The sequence below is a fragment of the Microplitis mediator genome, chromosome 3 (assembly GCF_029852145.1).
Source record: "Microplitis mediator isolate UGA2020A chromosome 3, iyMicMedi2.1, whole genome shotgun sequence".
In the NCBI taxonomy this organism is placed as follows: domain Eukaryota; kingdom Metazoa; phylum Arthropoda; class Insecta; order Hymenoptera; family Braconidae; genus Microplitis; species Microplitis mediator.
The window spans coordinates 16,832,033-16,851,267 of NC_079971.1; the positions used below are offsets into that span (position 1 = coordinate 16,832,033).

Below are 19,235 nucleotides of genomic sequence, written 5' to 3' on the forward strand. Positions count from 1 at the left end.
CTATAAATAACTTCCCTCGCAGATTTAAATCACGGTGGAAACACCGTGGAAGTGTAAGCACCGTGGATCCACCGTGGTTACACGGTGGGTTTGTTCCATTTCACCACCGGGTATACAGAGTGTTTCCACTGTGATAACGCGGTGTATCCACCGTGATTCCACGATGGCTTTGTACTATTTCACCACCGTGGTTCCACGCTGTATCCACCGCGTAATCACAATGAAAACACCGTGGAATCACGGTGGATACACCACGTAATTACAGTGGTAAAATGGAACAAACCCACCGTGTTTCCACCGTGATTCAAATCTGCGAGGGTTGAAATGACAGATTTATATTGTTTTTTACTTATTATGCATATCCACTTAATGTCATAAGGAAGATATTCAAGGTAGAAGTTCGGTATTTGTTTATTAACTTCCCGCTGAGAAAATCAACGATTTTCAAAAAATTCGGGAAGTTATTGGTTTCACCCCGATTTTCGAAAATCGGATTTTCATCATATATCGACGTTTAAATGTGTTAGGATGCTATTCTGACATTTTCAGAGCGATGTCTGTATGTATGTATGTATGTATGTGTGTGTGTAGATGTGTGTGTGTGTGGATGTAAACCTCTTATATTTTTTTGATGAATGAACCGATTTAGATGGTTCTTGCGGCATTCGAAAGATATCTTCTAAACTTAGATATTCAGAAAATTTACATCATTTAGTCAAATAGACTCTAAGATATTTAAGAAATACGAAAAAAAAAATTTTTTTTTTCGTTTTTAACTTCCCGCTAAGAAAATCGACGATTTTCAAAAAATTGGGAAGTTATTGTTCTCACCCTGATTTTCGAAAGTCGAGTTTTCATCAGATGTCGACGTTTTGAGGTCCTAGGAAGCTATTCTGACTATTTTCAGAATAATGTCCGAGTGTGTGTGTAATTTCTAAGAAATTTCTAATTTCTAATTTCTCAGAAACGACTTGAACGATCGATTTCAAAATCTAATCAGCTCTAGAACTTTATAAGCTGCGTCGAATGCCACCTCAACCATCTCAATCGGTTAATTTGTTCGAGAGATATCGTTGGCGAAAGAAATGATAAAAACCTGTTTTTTCGATTATCTTTGAAGTGACTCATCCGATCAATGTCAAAATCTAATCAGCTCTAGAACTCAATAAAATGCGCCGATTGCCACCTCAAACGTCAAAATCGGTTGATTAGTTCAAAAGATATAGGCGCTGAAAAGTTAAAAAAGTAACATTTTATGTTATTTTTTTCGGATAAATCAAAATATAATGTGCTAAAATGTGTCTGAAATCATACCAACTCTTTCTCAATATAGTCTCTTTCGATCATCAGATAATGTCATGTAACGTGTTCCTTAGTTTTAAACATATTGTCAGCAAAAAATTGAAAAAACCCAGTCTTTAATGTTTTTCTCGGATATTCCATATATTATTGCTCTGACCTAAGTCAAAACTTATTCAAATCTTGATTTTGATCACTGACATTGATTTCTGCCTCAATACATGTACTTCAGAGAACATAATCGACAATAAAAATATAAAAGCCGCTTCTTCATTAATGATTTTTGATTCTTAACTTTTAAACTCTAGCATGAAACGTTACTTGTTAGATCTTGAAAAGCTCTTAAAAAAATGATTGCATGTAATAGCATTGTCGAGCTCGAAGAGCATGGCTGCAGTAACGAATTTTCCCATTGGCTTAAAAGCGCGCCAACAGGAAATAGTTAGCCGCCAATTTCTCTGATTGGCTGGCTGGTAGCGGGTTCTCATGCCAACGTGGCACGGTCATGAGTAAGAAATTGCAGGTGTCGGGCCCAGATAGCGAGTGACCCGGCACTATTCTGACATTCAAGTCAGTAGCGAGTTCGGCTGCTCCCGTACGTAGCGAAAGTACACGAAGCTTTTCAAAATGATTAAGCTCGTGACTGAACACACACGTAAATACTTATTTTTGAGCTAATTATCGAACATCATTGTGAAAAAACATAAAAAACGCTCATTTATTAATTATTTTAAATTCTAAATTTTTAAACTTTAACATAAAACGTAACCCTGTTATGCTTGAAATCTCATAAAAATGGGAAACAAAGGTATTTTCGAGCTCAAAGAGCTCGAAAATGTATTTATACTAATGTTTTCGAGCTCTAAGAGCTCGAAAACAGCGGAAAGTTTGGAGGTTGGCCCTGCAGGCCAACCGATGCCCAGATTTTTAATAATCTTATAATCTATTGCAGATTTGTGTAATGCAGCAACAAAGATCCAAGCATCGTTTCGTGGACACATGTCAAGAAAAGACCAAGCCATTTCAACAGTCGTGAAAGCTACTGAAGATGCTATAGGGAATGTATCGTCAAAACTAGAAGAAAAGGTAATCTTATGATAATATTTCTATTTCTTTCTTTTGTGATCAAGTGTACCAGACTTGATGTTTAGGGCGGGTTGCTTTTCATATAATTATTTTAACAATTAACGTTATGTAAATTGTGTTTGTGATTATGATATCTTTAATGAGGTATTGGGGAAAAAGGTTTCATATGAGTTTCATGCTTTTTGAATAGATTTCTTGGAAATTTAGCTATCCCATTTGTCTTCGTGGTAGAATTTTCATTAAATTTAACCATACCCTATTATAATTAGTTCAGTATGTTCTCAAAATACCATTGATTCCAAATATTAGGCATGGCTGTATACAGACTCTGTATATACTTAGCATATAGTGACCGGTGAATATATCCAATTACGAAAATATCCAGTGCCAGAATACCCATGGAAAAATATCCAACAACGTGTCCAAGATAACACATGAAATTCACTGTCTGGAACGCTTAGATAATAATTATACGAGTTATGTGCACACAGATAGCGCTCGATACGATCGTGTATCGGTTGATTTACCATCTCTAAATAGCTTAATTATATTTAAATACTGAATATATTAATTTTATTTAAAACCGTACGATAGACGGTGGCGTGTATGTCAAACCAATTTATAATTTTATGGTAACTTCGGTGTTAGGCATGAGGCAGGGTGTGATGGAGGTGCCTCACTGACGATTCTACCTTCACATCTGGGATGAAACCTAATATTGTTCGTTGTATAATAGATTAATTTCGTTAAAGATTATTAGTTGGTAAATTCACCGTATTATTACATCTAAATCACGCGTTTATCTATTAATTAACCAAACAATGAATTAATTCATAAATTAATAACATGTACACGTATCGGCTTTACGTTGATTGTAATATCTTAATCGGTAGCAACCGGCTTCGGTGATTAGAATCATGGTCGAATATCTTATCATGTTGGATATTTTTGTTGTTGGATTTTATTGCCATCGGATGTTTTTGTTATGGATATTTTCACCTAGCGCCGTAGCATATATATTAGGGTGGTCCGTTTGGAACGACTATTTTTTTTTTCCGCTTCCACTGAAAAATGTTGTTGTAGACATTGAAAAAAAATTTTCTGAAAGTTTTAGCTCTTAATTTTAATTCTAAGTACTTTACATTTGATTTTGAAATTTTCCCATTTAAAATACATGGAAAAGTTAGGATTTTTTTTTTACTTCTCTATAGCTCAGCGGCGTTTTACGTTACGTTTATGTTCATAGGTGGGATTTGTAGGTACTTAGTTGCTCTTTCAGAGCTTTGAAGAAATTTTACCCTAACTTGTATATTTTGAGGTGGGGTCTCAGTAGAAGTTAATTTTTTTAATAAAAAACGTTTTTTTTTGCATTTTATCGGGAAATCGTCAGAGTTACGGCTCAGATTTGGCCAATTGCTTTTAGAAAATTCGATGTTCTACAAAAAAGGTCCTGCGATGAAATTCGTTAAAGTGGATAGGTAAAAAGTTATGAGGCTTTTAAAATTAAAAAAATCAATATCAATAATTTGGTATGTTTAACGTGTTAAATATAAAAAAATATTTATTTGTGGCTCTTTTTTTTTCTTAGCTAAACACAACGTATAACTGACAACATAATTTAAAAAAAAAAATTAATAAATTGTAGGGGTGGATGGGGCAAAGCGGCCTCTCTGGAATTTTGATCAAAAAAAATTTTTTTTTTTTCGTCTAATTACTATAAATCCCACATATTTGCGCATTTTTAACCCTACGCATGACACCTGGGGTAAAATGGATCAGCCAAAAATTAAAAAAAAAAATAATTTATTCAAATTTTTAGCATCAAATTAAAAAAAATTCAGTATATTTCCGCATTTTTAGCCCTACCCATAACACCTAGGGCAAATTGGACCAGCCAAAAAATCTAAAAAAATGATTCTTTCATATTTTTATCGTCAAATTATAAAAAATGTAATATATTAATCCATTTTTTCGGCTGATTCACTATAGTTGGGGCAAATTTGGCCACTGAAAATATTCAAAGATAATAATGTATTTTGTAATCGATACAATTTTTTAAATAATGCAAAATAATCTGTTATCTTGAAATTCAATAAACACGTTCTTTCGGTTAAAAATAATCACAAAGAAGAAATATGGAATTTTTTTTTTCATTAAATAACAATTAGTTATTAAGCTAATTAAAGGGGAACGATGTATTATGCCTTAAAAAATTTTTTTTGAGTAATATAAAACCAAAAATAGTTGTCAAGAAAATGAAATACATTCTTAATGATAAAACCAATTAGAAAAAAAAAAAAATTTATCATTTTTTGGAGGGGGGCCCTCTGCCCCACAAAAAAAAAATTTATTCAGAAATTCGGCAAAATGTCCATAAATTTGTTCGAAATACGACAAAAGTAAAGTGATCTGATGGTTGAAAGCCACAAAAAGTAATAATTGGCTTAGGGAGGCCGCTCTGCCCCACCCTCCCCTATGTAATTAATTAATTAATTTGCATCAATTCGCAGGGAATTGAATACTCTTATTTTGATATTTTAAATTAATTTTTTTTTATGTGCATATCCCTGAATAAATTCTTTTTTAGTAGGCACGATATTCCATGACCTTGAATTGGATTTAATTCCGAACCCTACTTCGATTATTATCTGATTAACAAATTTCGTTTTTTTTTCCTATTTCGCGTTTCTCATAATGCATTCTTTCGAAGTCGGTGCACTAATTAGCAAACTTGAACTGGCTTCTTTGATCAATACCACAAGCACTGTACTTTATTGAATTATCTCTTTATTGAAACTGTAAAATTACAAATATCAAAATAAGAGTATTCAATTTCCTACGAATTGATGTAAATTAATTAATTATCGACATACAATTTATTATTTTTATTTTTCAAATTATATTCTCAGTTATACGTGCGTTTAGCTAAAAAAAAAGCCATAAATGAATATTTTTTTATGTTTAACCCGTTAAACATACCAAATTATAGATATTGATTTTTTTTAATTTCAAAAGCCTCATAACTTTTTACCTATCCACTTTAACGAATTTCATCACAAGACCTTTTTTGTAGAGCGTCGAATTTCCTAAATAGAACTGGCTAAATCTGAGCGGTAACTCTGACGGTTTCCCGTTAAAATGTAAAAAAACAGCGTTTTTTATTAAAAAAATCAACTTCTACTGAGACCCCACCTCAAAATATACAAGTTAGGGTAAAATTTCTTCAAAGCTTTGAAAGAGCGACTAAATACCTACAAATCCCACCTATGAACATAAACGTAATGTAAAACGCCGCTGAGCTGTAGAGAAGTGAAAAAAAATCCTAACTTTTCCATGTATTTTAAATGAGAAAATTTCAAAATCAAATGTAAAGTACTTAGAATTAAAATTAAGAGCTAAAACTTTCAGGGAATTTTTTTTTTTCAATGTCTACAACAACATTTTTCACTGGGAGCGAAAAAAAAAAATAGTCGTGCCAAACGGACCACCCTAATATATATGAATATATATGAGTTCAACATCTGTCCAAAAAATAGGCATTTATTGTAATTTTTCTTGAGGAGTGACTCTAGAGTCGATGTTGTTACATCTATGTACAGAGTACGGATTGAAATAAATATACGTGTGTACATATATGTGGTAGTTCGTTACGAAACACTTCCAACATATGTGTTCTAACACGGGGTCTTAGGTAGGAAATATGATAAACACATCTAATTGAGGAGTTTCAGCTTTTGTATACTTAGACGAAGACACAAATTTATTTTTCCATCTCTCCTGATATCATTATCACTCACGGAGTATCACTCATAGAAAGGTATTACTCTTAGAAACGAAGACGAATACGCCCACTCAGACAATTCTCGATCCTGGTTCATAATATCTCTATGTATATAACCAAAACACCTCTCACTCAGTTACTCATTCCTTCACTCATTCACTCACTCACTCACTCACCAGATCTCCAACACTATAGGTTCGATTGACTTTAAATTTGACATAAACATTCCGTTTATGATACAGATGAACACTAAAAACGAATATTACGAAACTTCGATTGAAAATGGAATTTTTACATCATTACCATTACCTCCTAACGATTGGTCCGTAACAATGGTTGCTATGACAACGGTTAGTCCTTAAAATTGGCTGCTATAGCAGCGTATGATCCTTAACAAGGATTGTGATGGCAACGGATTATCTTTAGCAACAGTTTCCTCATGCAAAAATTTCTTGTGTCAAAATATCTCAGCAACATATTATATTGCAATGTTTTATCTAAGTCATTATTTCTTATATTAAAAATTTCTCATCAATCATTCATTCCGCATCATGAGTCATTCCTTAGTTAATGCATGATGTGTCATTGATGTATTGTATAAGAAATTTGGAGAGCTCTTATCAGTTTGGCATTATTTCTTTTTAGGTTCAGTTCGTAATTTCAATTTTGCTGTATATCATTTTGAATGTGTATTAATAACGTTTATTACAATGCCATTGAAGTTTCTATTGAATCAAAAAAGGCGAGAAAACTTCGATGACAAGCGCTTCATGTACAATCTTTATCGAGATGGTGATAAAAAATGCATTTAGCATTGTATTCATTACACCAATCGAAAATGTCGCGGTCGTTGTTATACTACAGCAGCTATACTGCAATATTAAATATTCATTATATGTTATGATTATTGATGGATGTATGTTATGGGTTCGATATTAGAAAAATTTGAACGTAATCATGCTGCTGAACGGCTAAAATTAAAGCGTCAAAAATCCGTAGTACTATTCGTCGTAAAGCAGTGAAAAGTAAAGAATCGACAGGTAATATTATTACTCGTGTCATCAGTCACACATCGTCTACAACTGGTGTTTTGGGCAGTCGCAATAACCCAGACAGCATTCAAGTCAGAATGACTGCTTGACGACGTATTTTTGAAGGAGTCTTCAAGAAGTCTTATAATGACTTCTTAAAGGTGTCATTTTTAAGAACTCTTAATTAAGAGTTCTTGGATACTCCATAAATAAGACGTCAGTTTTGTGATGTGTTAATGTATTCTTTTTTTAACTTTTTTGAAGTCAAAATTAGGAACTCCTTAAGACGTCATGGTAAGTTCATTCTGAAGTCATATTTGCGGAGTCAGAAAAAAGAACTCTTTGAGAACTCTTTTTAAAGACGTCTTACTGAGTTCGCTAGGTGGCGCATTCGATATCTTGAGAACTTCTTAAAGACTTCTTTAACATGTTTTTAAGACGTCCAAATCATAAATAGGAACTAATCCAGAACTCATCAAGACGTCATTTTGCTATCTGGGAACATGCGACAGATAATAGCGCGTATTCGTAGTGAATATGATGATGTGCCTATTGACCCTAAGACAATCGATGATTTTCACTTTCCCTCGAAGTACTGCAAGACATAGAGTGGTGGGGATTTCAGAATGTTTGATTCAAATGATTTACAACTGCCGACAAAACAGCGTTTTATCATATTCACAACCCAAAAAAAAATTTCAATTATTTACGATGTTTCGAGCTATGGTATGGTCATGGCCCATTTCGTATAGTGCCAACACCATTTTATCAATTGTATAGTATCTATTGTGTTGTTAATAAGGAGATTTTTCCTTTATGTATGTACCCGTAACTGGATTGATAAATTATGTAAAAACTAAATTAAGTAATGTTATTAATTAATAAATATATATTGTTGATTAATTTAATGGTGAGAAATATAATGCTATAGAATTTTCGCATGATAAATTTATGCTGCGAAATTTTTGTCGGATTTATTTTTCCGGATTAAAAAGACTGAGAACCTGTTCTTAATCTTTAAGCTCTTAGAAGCGTACGCCGAAGCGTAAAAATTTAAAGTTTTAATATTTATAATCCAAAAAACTTACAACCAAGTTTTGAATGAATCGACCGATTTAGAAACTGTTTGCGGCAATCGAAAGCTTGTCAGTCGTTGACTATCTCATAAACTTCAGATCATTCGAACGGAAGGACTTTAAGAAAATCTAAAAACACGAATGAACAAAAAATTCGAAGTGGAAAATTTTTTAGGCTATAAGAATGACTTGTCACATTTCAGCAGCAATCTGTAAAATCAAAATATCAATATAGGTAAAATCAAAATTATTAATAAATAATTTTAATTGAATTATCAAATTATTTTATAAAATATTATTATATATTTATAAATATCATATTAATATCGATAGAATATAACATACATAATGCCATATTAAATAAAAATGTTATCCGGCAGCCAAAGTAAAATGTAGATTTTATTGAGTCAACTATACTTATTATTCTTATATCAATGAGATAGTATGTTGTTACATTTTTTTGAACATTTTCAAATTGGATCAAGAGCATGGCTCATAAAGTAGGTGTGCTAAGTTTAATGAAGATACGTCAAAATTGTGGGTGTTATCATGGCTACAAAGATCCGTGTATTCATAGTGAATGATATAGTCTATTTTAGAACGCCATAATAACTAAAGCATCCATGTTTTAATGAAATCATTGTTGTGCAATTGACACTTTATTGTGTGAGCTACAATGTCATCAACACCCTGGTGGCCCTGATTCACCGTAATGCACCTTGATTCGATGTGACTCACCGCGAGAGCTAACTGCGATGTTACAGTAAATTACCGTGAATCGCTCCCTGAATTAGAACTGAATAAAAAACATTAAAATTTTTTTTCATTCAGTTCTAATTTTATCACACATCCCTCTCTCAATACAATTATCGTCCCGATGGAAATTGTGTTTTAAAAATCGAACTTAATTGAAATCTAAATTATGTCCTATTTCGTTCGATTCCTCCATCGATTTTGTTTATTTAATAAATGATCACGAAGTATATCAAATTAATGTGAGTTTAACACATAAAGAAGAATGATAACAATATACATTTGGAATAATTCACTTAACAGTAGACCGACTTTACAGACAAGTATTAACTGACTAACTAACTAATAACTCACTGCAGCCAGATATATATATATATATATATATATATATATATATATATATATATATATATTAGGGTGCGTCATTTCGGAGCAACATTTTTTTTTTCAAGTGCATGTGGAAAAAATCATAGTTAAATACAAAAAAAAAAAATTTTCGCGCAAGAAAAAAAAATCTATGTCGATTACAGACCTAGCTCGTTGAAAAATTCGATTTTCCCATTTAAATAATACGGGAAAAATTTTTTTTTTCGCTTTAAGTATTTTTAACTCTTTAACAAATCAATAGATCGAATAGACTAATACATATTTTGTAGGAAATTGAACGCTATACAAAAAAAAGGCCATTCAGCAGCCGAAATAGAAGTAGATTTCTCATTGTTTAATTTTTTTCACTGTTCAAATGAAAGCGAATAATAAAATAAAATTTTTTTTTACATTTTCTTAAAAATTCTCGAGATGATAAAACAAAAAAAATCAAAAAATTATAAGTATAATGCCAAAAATTGATGCTAACTAAATGAACTTCAGAAGAATTTTTGATGATAATGCACTATATGTTTTGATTTGACGTTATTTAAAGATACCTATGCATATATTAAAACTATCGGACCAATGGTATTCCGGACCCTATTCGAAAAATTATGATAGATTATGGTTTTAATGCTTAAGAATTCTACCATAAGGACAAAGGCGATAATTTACTTTCATTTAAATCTACTAATAAAATATTCTAAGATTAAAAATTGATTGTGATACATCAAAGTGTCATACTTGAAATTAGTATTAATATTTGAAATAAAAAGCCTATTAGAATATCAAACGACGAGTAGATATAGAGAATATTATCATCATAAATCATAACTAATGTTAATCTTGTTATTGATATATCATATCATTTATACACTGTCGATAAAACAAAATTGTATATACCCACAGAATTGAGATGTTTAGATTTTATAAGTGTCACACTGCGATAATATGAATTTAAATAGCTCCATAAATGTACTAAGAAGTAGGAGAACTAATGCAATAGCAAAATTTCATTGAATGAATGGTAAAATAAGTAATTTCAGTGGTCTAGGCATATATATAGGCATGAAATTTAAGGCTTATTCGAAGAGCTTTCAGATGAATTTGATATAAAGTCGATAAGTTATCATATTCAAACGATATTGAAGGAAGAATAAGTAAAAACATGAATTTTGGGCATTTTGAAAATTTTGACGTGCTATAACTTCTAAACTAATCGACCGATTGAGCTCATTTTCAAACTCGAACAAGGTAGTCACCCACAAAATACGTATACTAAGTTTCAAGGTGATCGGTGTGAAATTGTGGCTATGATCAAAGTGAAAACCCGCATAAAATTAGTTTTTATAATATTTTGTAAATGTTCAAAACCATTTATCTACTAGAAAAAATGGTCAAATTAATGAGCTGTATAGTCAAAATTGTAGGCAATCGGACGAGCTTTCACATAGAACAAACGAAAATAAGCTATATCTTACCGTTTAGAAGTTACATCCAGTTAAAGCAGCAAACAAATTTTTTTTGAAAATTTTGCAAAATTTCAATTAACTATAACTTCTAAACTTATTGGCCGAAATGGCTCATCTTCGAACTCAATTCAAGGTAATCGTCCATAGAATAAGTATACTAAGTTTTATTAAGATCGGTGTAGAATTGCGGACGCTATCTTTGGAGAACGGCGCGTTATATTATATATATACATATATAATCGAGAAGCTTTATTATTAATCTTTAAGGGTCGCTCAAAAACGTCCAAGAGACTGCGCTCGGAAACATTCAAAATTCTTGAGCACCGCTTAAATATTTAAATTTTGGGCTGAAATTTTCAGCATAGTCATGATTTTACAAATATAAACTATTGCTGCCACGAGAAAAAAAAAAATTTTTTAATCAAAATCCGAATTTCGATCATTTTTGATATTTTCAAAATTCGTGAGCGACATCTTAAAAATTTTTTATCGAGCTGATTTGTCGAGAGGCTTCTTAAAACATCGTAAACCAACAAATTTTCATGCGAGATGGAAAAAAAAAATAGTCGGTTTTTTTGCGCCACCCTAATATATATATATATATATATTAGGGTGTGCCAAAAAAAATCGATAATTTTTTTTTTTGACTCTCCCACGAAAAATTTGTTTGTCAGCCCTAAAAAAAAATTCAGTTAAAATTTCAGCCCTTAATTTTAATTTTAAGAGGTCCATCATCGATCTCAAAGTTTTCCCATTTAAATAACATGGGAAAACTATTTTTTTACATTATTTATGGCTGCAAACTGTGAAGATTTTTTTTTTTTGACATAATTGATCAGTGAACCTTCTTAAGCAATAAATTGTCTACAAATAAGTCCAAAGAATCAAATCTATGCACTCAATATTTCGTCTATTAATGACGTTAGAATATGCGAATTTTACGAAAATTCGTTATTTTCACATCTGGAAACTAAACTGTTGGTTGTAGAAAAAAAAGTTAAATAGTAATTTTGTAGTACATTTGATTCTATACAAAATTGCCTTTGAAACCTTTTTTGTATGATGAACAGATCAATAGTTATGAGCTCTCGAAGTCTTATTATTTAAATTATTTACTTATAACAATTAAAATATTGACTATAAAAAAAAAAGTTGAATGGTAATTTTGTAGTACATTTGATTTTCTACAAAATTGTCTTTATGACTTCTTCTGTATGATGAACAGTTCAATAGTAACGAACTCTTGAAGTCTCATTATTTGAATTATTTATATATAACAATTAAAGTATTGAGTATAGAGACAACAGTTATTTGAAAATTCGGTAAAAAATCCCATACACTACGAATATACGCGGAAATTTCATCTTCCACAGCTCAATAAATTTGAGCTCCAAAAGTCTCAATTATAGAGTTATTTAAATTATCAGTTTAACCTATTATCTGTTGAGGATAATTTGAATCAAGATTCTTTAGTACTATTTTAAATATATGAAAAAACTCGTATAAAGTCCGTCATATCAGTAATAGTTGATTGTTTATTTACTTTTTCTATTCCTTGATTACAAAAATCTAAACAAATAAATTTTTTTTTATTTTAATTAAAAAAATCTGTCTATCGGTTGACCCTGCGGGCCAGCCTTAAAACTTCCTGCTGTTTTCGAGTTCCTTGAATTTTTTTTCAAATTTTTCAGAAATGGCTCGATCGATCAATTCCAAAATCTAATCAGCACTAAAATTTAAAAAAGAGCGTTGATTCCCGCCTCAACCATCTCAATCGGTCAATTTGTTCGAGAGATATCGTTGGAGGAAAAATGGTAAAAAACTATTTTTTTCGAAAAAAACGGCATCCAAAAGCATCTTCGAGCTCGAATATGTATTCACGACATAGTTTTCGAGCTCAAGGAGCTCAAAAACAGCAGGAACTTTTAAGGCTGGCCCGCAGGGTCAACCGAGAGACAGTTTTTTTTAATTAATAAAAAAAAATTTATTTGTTTAGCTTTTGTAATCAAGGAATAGAAAAAGTAAATAAACAATCAACTATTAATGATATGACGGACTTGTTACAGCAAACTTTACACCCAATCTGGAGTGACCACACTTTTGATATCATCATAATTGGAGGCAATTTCAATGCCTGATTATGTGATCTGGGATTCCTGGATCACATTTTGCTGAGCTCTTCTATTCTAAGTGGTTTGAGGTCGTTATTAGATGCGGAACGTACTAAGCGTGGCGCTCTGCTGCTTGACTATATGGCCCAAAGTAGATTCGTACTGCTTAACGGTTGAACACCTAGCAACAAACCTGGAAGGTATACAATGTAAGTAAACTGGATAAAAGTACCTCCGACTATATCTGGGTAAATTTGCTGGACACGGATTTGATAAAAGATATGTGGGTTAACTCTCTTGTGTCCAAGTCTGATCACTTGCTTATCACCATGGAACTCTGGATTGCAAATTCTCACTTGCCTTCTGGGCACTTGCTTGTACAGAACTGCCGTCGTTGGAGAGAGGATTTCTCTGAAAGATATAGGTTTCACCTCTACTTTTCCCCATATGTAGCTATTAATATCGAAGCCGACTCCACGGATTTTTCAGACGGTAAACTCTGTCAAGCTATCACGGAAGCAGCCACCTTTTCCCACATGCAGCTAGTATCTGCCGTCCACAACCAACAACATCGCCCTAATAAACCGTGGTTTGATATCAACTGCTCTAACCTTAAAAAAGCAGCTTCTGAAATGCTAAAGATCTGTAAAAACTATTACTCCGATAACCCACACTAGACTGATGACTACAAACTAAAAGACAAGTACATTGCACTTATTAAGGGGAATAAATGCACCCATGATGCTTCTGTACAAAAGAAGTTCGCAAACATCAAGAGTTATCCTGACTTTTGGCAAGCTGTAAACTCGGGCCGAAATTTTAAGCAGCATTTTGCGTCAATCCTTATTGACTGCTGGGAAAATTTCTACGATTCCGTCTATCTACCTAGACTTTGTGAAACCTTCCACTTATCCGGCCCGTCTTACCCCATGCTTAATGACGAGATAGCCTGGGAGGAACTCTTGAAGAACCTTAAAAAGTGCAAACCTGGCAAAGCTGCGGGGTCTGAAGGCATCGGTTGTGAGTAGTTGAGAGAATTACTTTTTCACTGGCTCTCTTATCTTCTTGCGCAGTATAACAAAATTTTGTATGCTGGTAATACACCTGCCGATTGGTCTAAAATAATCATGCGTATGCTGCATAAGAAACGTGACCCTAAAGACCCTAGAAACTACCGTGGAATTGCCTTGATAAATCGTACCGTGAAAATTTTCACCCAAATCTTATGTGCCAAAATTCAAAAGTGGGTTGAAGATTTGATGCTTATTCCGGAAGAACAAGCTGGGTTCAAACCTGGTTGTGGCTGTGGTGACAACGTCTTTTGCCTTCTCGCTATTCTTCAAACAGTCATCAGATTTCAATCGTCTGCAGCTTTCACTCTCTTCGTTAACCTTAAACGAGCCTTCGATACGGTACCTCATGACAAGCTTTAGGCTAAACGTTTTCACGTAGGTCTCAGCCCTAAGCTCATCAACGTACTTAAAGCCCTCTTTGACGTCACATGTATGCAGGTTAAAGGTGATGGGGCGTACTCTAGACCGATAGATGGCACCACTGGCATTCTTCAGGGCGAAACACAGTCCGCTCCTCTTTGTGTTATACATTGCTGACCTTATTAATTTTCTTATCGAACACGGTGTTGAAGGACTTAATCTTGGCCCACGCAAAGACCTTCTATGCCTCAAATATGCTGATGATCTAGCCCTGCTTGCCCGTACCCAAGTCATACTGCGCAAAATTCTTAAATTTTCAAAAATGTACTGTGATCTCAACAGTCTTACAGTCAATGTTTCTAAAACTAAAATCATCAGAACGAGCTCCAGTGGAAAGAGGGGTAGAGGCAGTGATGTATTCCTATATAAGGGTGAACCTATCTAAGTTGTCAATTCATACCAGTATCTCGGCGTATACGTCACACCCTCGCTACAGGACGATGCTGCTACTACCGCTGACATCAACAAAAGCAAGCTGGCTTCTGCCGAAGTTCTGAATATCCTTACAAAACTGAAGGTTACCTCCTGGAAAGGAAAAATCCAGGTGTACAAGAGTATGTCTGAACGTATGCTACTCTATCTTGCGCATATCTGGTGCTTAAAACAGAGAAACCTGGATCGACTGGAGTCAGCGCAGCTGGCTATTTACAAAAAAATTTTTTGTCTACCGTCTTGCACTCCTGGCTATGCAATTAGAATTGAACTTAACTTAGATCACATCGCTGTTAGTGTTTTTAAGCAAGCTTTCAACTGGGTTATCAAAATCTGGGAAATGGGAGATACCAGACTACCCAAAATCTGCTTCTATTGTCTTCACCCACTTAGTCTTACTTTATTTAACTTGAATGAACATAATTGGGTTCAACAACTCAGAGACATACTTATCACAGCCAACGAAGATCATATTCTGGACGACCTAGATGCATCGGTGTGAAAGGCTAAATCTAAAGGTATTGTCACTAAATATGCCAGTCACCGACGCGATTCTGACAGGGTCAAATACGCAGACTCATCAGTCTGTCCATACTCTTTGCCTAATGCTCTTCACAACTCTTCAGTCGACCTTAAAAACATACCAAAATTCCTGTTAAAGCCTTTCATCTAACTCAGACTTGTCAACGCATTCTCTTGCAACATTTCCATAGGGCACAACATCATCAAGCTAACGCCATCTCAGCCCTGCTTATTCCGTCACCTTCAAGAAAATGAAACCATTCTGCACGTTATCTCTCGATGCCCTTATCTAGCTGATCTTTGTTGTGATTTCTGGCAACTGGATAAGTGTGCTAGCGGCTACGAGTTTCTAGGGAATATCATTGGTGCTATTCGCTCGCCTAAACTGAAAGAGCTCTACCAGTTCCTAAAGAAGTGTTTTGATAAGCAGGCAAACCCTGGCTAATTCAGGTTTTACGTTACGCATATTCCGCAATACTGCCTAATTTCTATATCTTCAGTGATAAACCTTTATGCTTGTTTCATGATACTTGTAGATAAAAAAACAAATTCTTTTTAGTTTTACTTTTGTCACTCTCTGTGATATTTCTATTAAAGATTTTTGAATCTTATTATACACAAATAAATAAAAATAAAAAAGAAATAAAATTAATACTACGTTTTTCATTCTTCAATTAAGATTTCAATTTTATTTTAAATTATTTACTAAAATTTTAATACAGTTATGAGAGTCGAAAGTAATTAGATATTTTTAAATTCAAATTATAAATTACCACTTGATTTATAAGGCTATATTAGTTTGACAATAAGAAGAAACGAATAACAGTTGTTATAATAATTAATTTATCAAAACATACCAGGACTGGTTGGTAGTTAGGATATTGGAAAAATACGCATATTTAAAAATATAACATTATTTTTATTTGTCACAGCACATAATATCACTGGGTTACATCAATAACTCGTCGATTTAATTTATTTGATACTGATAACTGTTTGAACTCGTGAATACGTGATAAATTGAATATAAATTATATTATTGAGCTGCAGTAATTAATTACCATTAATTGAAACAATTACATTGAGTCTATTTGAACACAGAGTTGATTAATAAATTGTCATGAGAATAAGTAACATGAATTCAGATGTTACTAAGCGAAGAATTAATATTGAATACTTGATTAATTTATTAATTGTGATTATGAGTATCAAACGCGTAAATATTTGAGTACATTGAGCTCTCGAGAAAATTGATCACTTAGTTTAATTGATTTCAATCAGTTTATAATAAATTACACTTTGAATTTATTTGTGAACGCGTGGTAGCATGATAACAGAGACTACCGAGTGAGAATTGACTTTTATAAAAATAATTGATCCTAATGATAATCAAAATAATTATAAAATTGAGTCAATTATTTATTTGATCACTTATAATAATAAATTAATTAATGATTGTGCAGCTGTAATAGTTTTCATGTGATTGACCTCTTCAAAAACATGGTTGGTCATCACTTGAATTCTTGAGTTCTTGATATTAGTTAATTAGATGAGTTTTGATGTATAAATTAGATAAATAATTCTATAATTATAAAACTCGATGATTCCTTTAATTAATTAACTTATTATTTTTGATAAGTTTCTCAGAATGAGTGCAATTTTAAATGACTACCAAAAACACGTGTTGTTACTTGATAAGCACATTGGGAAAGATAATGGTGTCAGTCGTTCGACACGAAGCATGAATACTCAGAATTTAAATACTGTAGCCGTTGGCCCCAGTAAGTGCTGCTTCTAACTGCCGGAGGTGCAACTATATTTGTATTCAGATGTTGCTGTAATTACACAACAGCAGTAAATTATCAATGTCAGTTTTCTTTATTTTTCAAAAATTTATCCCTAAATATTTTAATTATTATTATAAGTGATCAATTAAATATGTCGTAATATTCTAATTTTATTTTATTCATTTCTTCTGCAATAATTTCCTCATAAGTACGTTTCTCTTGAAAGTATTATCTATAAGGCCATTAAACATTACTTCTTTGAAATTTGTAACAGGGCATATCTCAACCTTGCCAAGTTTTGGCCCCTTTATTCATTGATATTAATAAGGGCGCCACTAGAAGATAAACTCGGCCTTTCAGAACCAGAGATGTTAGTTTCAAAAATCAAGGTCGTTGAAATTTTATAAGAGTAAGAAAGGATAAGGAATCAAATTTATTTAAGACAAAAATTAATATCCATAATTAATCAATTTTATTTATCAAATAACAACTTTACCTACCGGGCTTTTACTTTACTTGTACTTAAGTTTAAAACTTCGTCCACCGGACTATTATTCCTTAACTATTGAGTCCACCGGACTTTAATAACAATGGCCACCGGCCTAATCCCCTGGCTCATTAATCATTATTAAAATTAACGTAGCAACTTCCCAGATCCCCACGATCTTTATTCAAATTTTTATCTCTAATGTCCCCTGGACTTTTATATTTATAATATTTCTATCGGAAATTTCCTTTTTCTCTTTCACACACGCACACACACGTTTTAATCCCTAAGTCTCCAGGGCTGTATTCACACACACCCACGTTATTCTATTTTATGCCAGTTCACTAGATTTAATTATTATAAATTTTCCATACATGATTTTACGACACGTTAATTCATCAACACGTTTTAACTTTATCAAGATTTACTTCTGGGTCTGTTGTATTAACAAAAATTGATGAAGCCAATGGTTGTACTTTGGACTCATGTTCTATTCTTCATAGTTGAGTCACGCACTTATCATCCAAATTCATAAATTTTTCTTGACAATTTTTGACAATAAAAATTTTCTTATAATTTATAATTATTTGCTAAGTCCTTATTATAATAATTTAATTTAGTAATTAGGGTCGCTAGAGGGCGCTGAACAAGTGTAGACGTGTTTATTTCGCTCCGTTTTTTATTTTAAGTCTAAATAGCAAAAATCATTTTTTTAAATTTTAAAATTTTTTAAATATATTTGAATTTTTATAAAACAATTTTTAAGTGACCTGCAATAATTTTTTTAATAATTTAATTGTTCTTCTAGTATATAGCCGTAGTAACGGCCTTTTACACTTTTTTCCTTTATGCCAAAGTTTCGCAACTGCTTAACTTCTCTTATAACGGTGGGCCCTGGCTACTGCGTGTCCAGATAGCCAAGAATCACTGTTAATTTATAATTCCCGAACTTAGTTATTAATTAATTAAATTATCGATTTAAGCCGATTATCGCTGGTTCTGGAATCGGGAACTTGATATTCTCGGGGGTGAGTCGGCTCGTCCTGGGCCGGACACGCGGCTGAAAATAAAATCTATAGGACTCTGGTGATAGTTTATAATTAATACTCGAATAAATTTAATTTATGTAATTTATTTAACCAAAACCCCTTATATTCAAATTTTCCCCTTAGCTTTATATATATGTGAAATTATTACAATTAACTTTTAGAAAATTTACCGGAAGATATGCGCGGGAATAAATATTGTGGCGAGAAAGTAAAATTTGCGGGAAAATTATCGCGTTGAAGAGAGAGGCTTTATACACAAATATTATAGAATATATATATATATATATATATATATATATATATATATATATATATATATATATATATATATATATATATATATATATATATATATATATGTCGGAGATAAAATTGTAACTGGGTTTTCCCAGAGGCTTTGGAAAGTCCCAACTACATTTTAGTTTATATTTTTCTTAAACAACGATACTTAAAAATAATATTTTACAACTTAATCGGATTGGGAAAT

At 32.4% G+C, this 19,235-nt stretch overlaps 1 protein-coding gene across 3 annotated transcripts in view; it reads left to right on the forward strand.

Annotated features, from left to right (window-relative positions):
• Positions 1–19,235, forward strand: part of LOC130664883 (uncharacterized) — a 127,793-nt gene that overhangs the window by 86,612 nt on the left and 21,946 nt on the right. For all 3 annotated transcript variants that reach the window (XM_057465059.1, XM_057465060.1, XM_057465061.1), the window contains exon 3: positions 2,252–2,385. In XM_057465059.1, the coding sequence (XP_057321042.1) occupies positions 2,252–2,385 (134 nt within the window). The remainder of the gene's footprint in view (positions 1–2,251; positions 2,386–19,235) is intronic.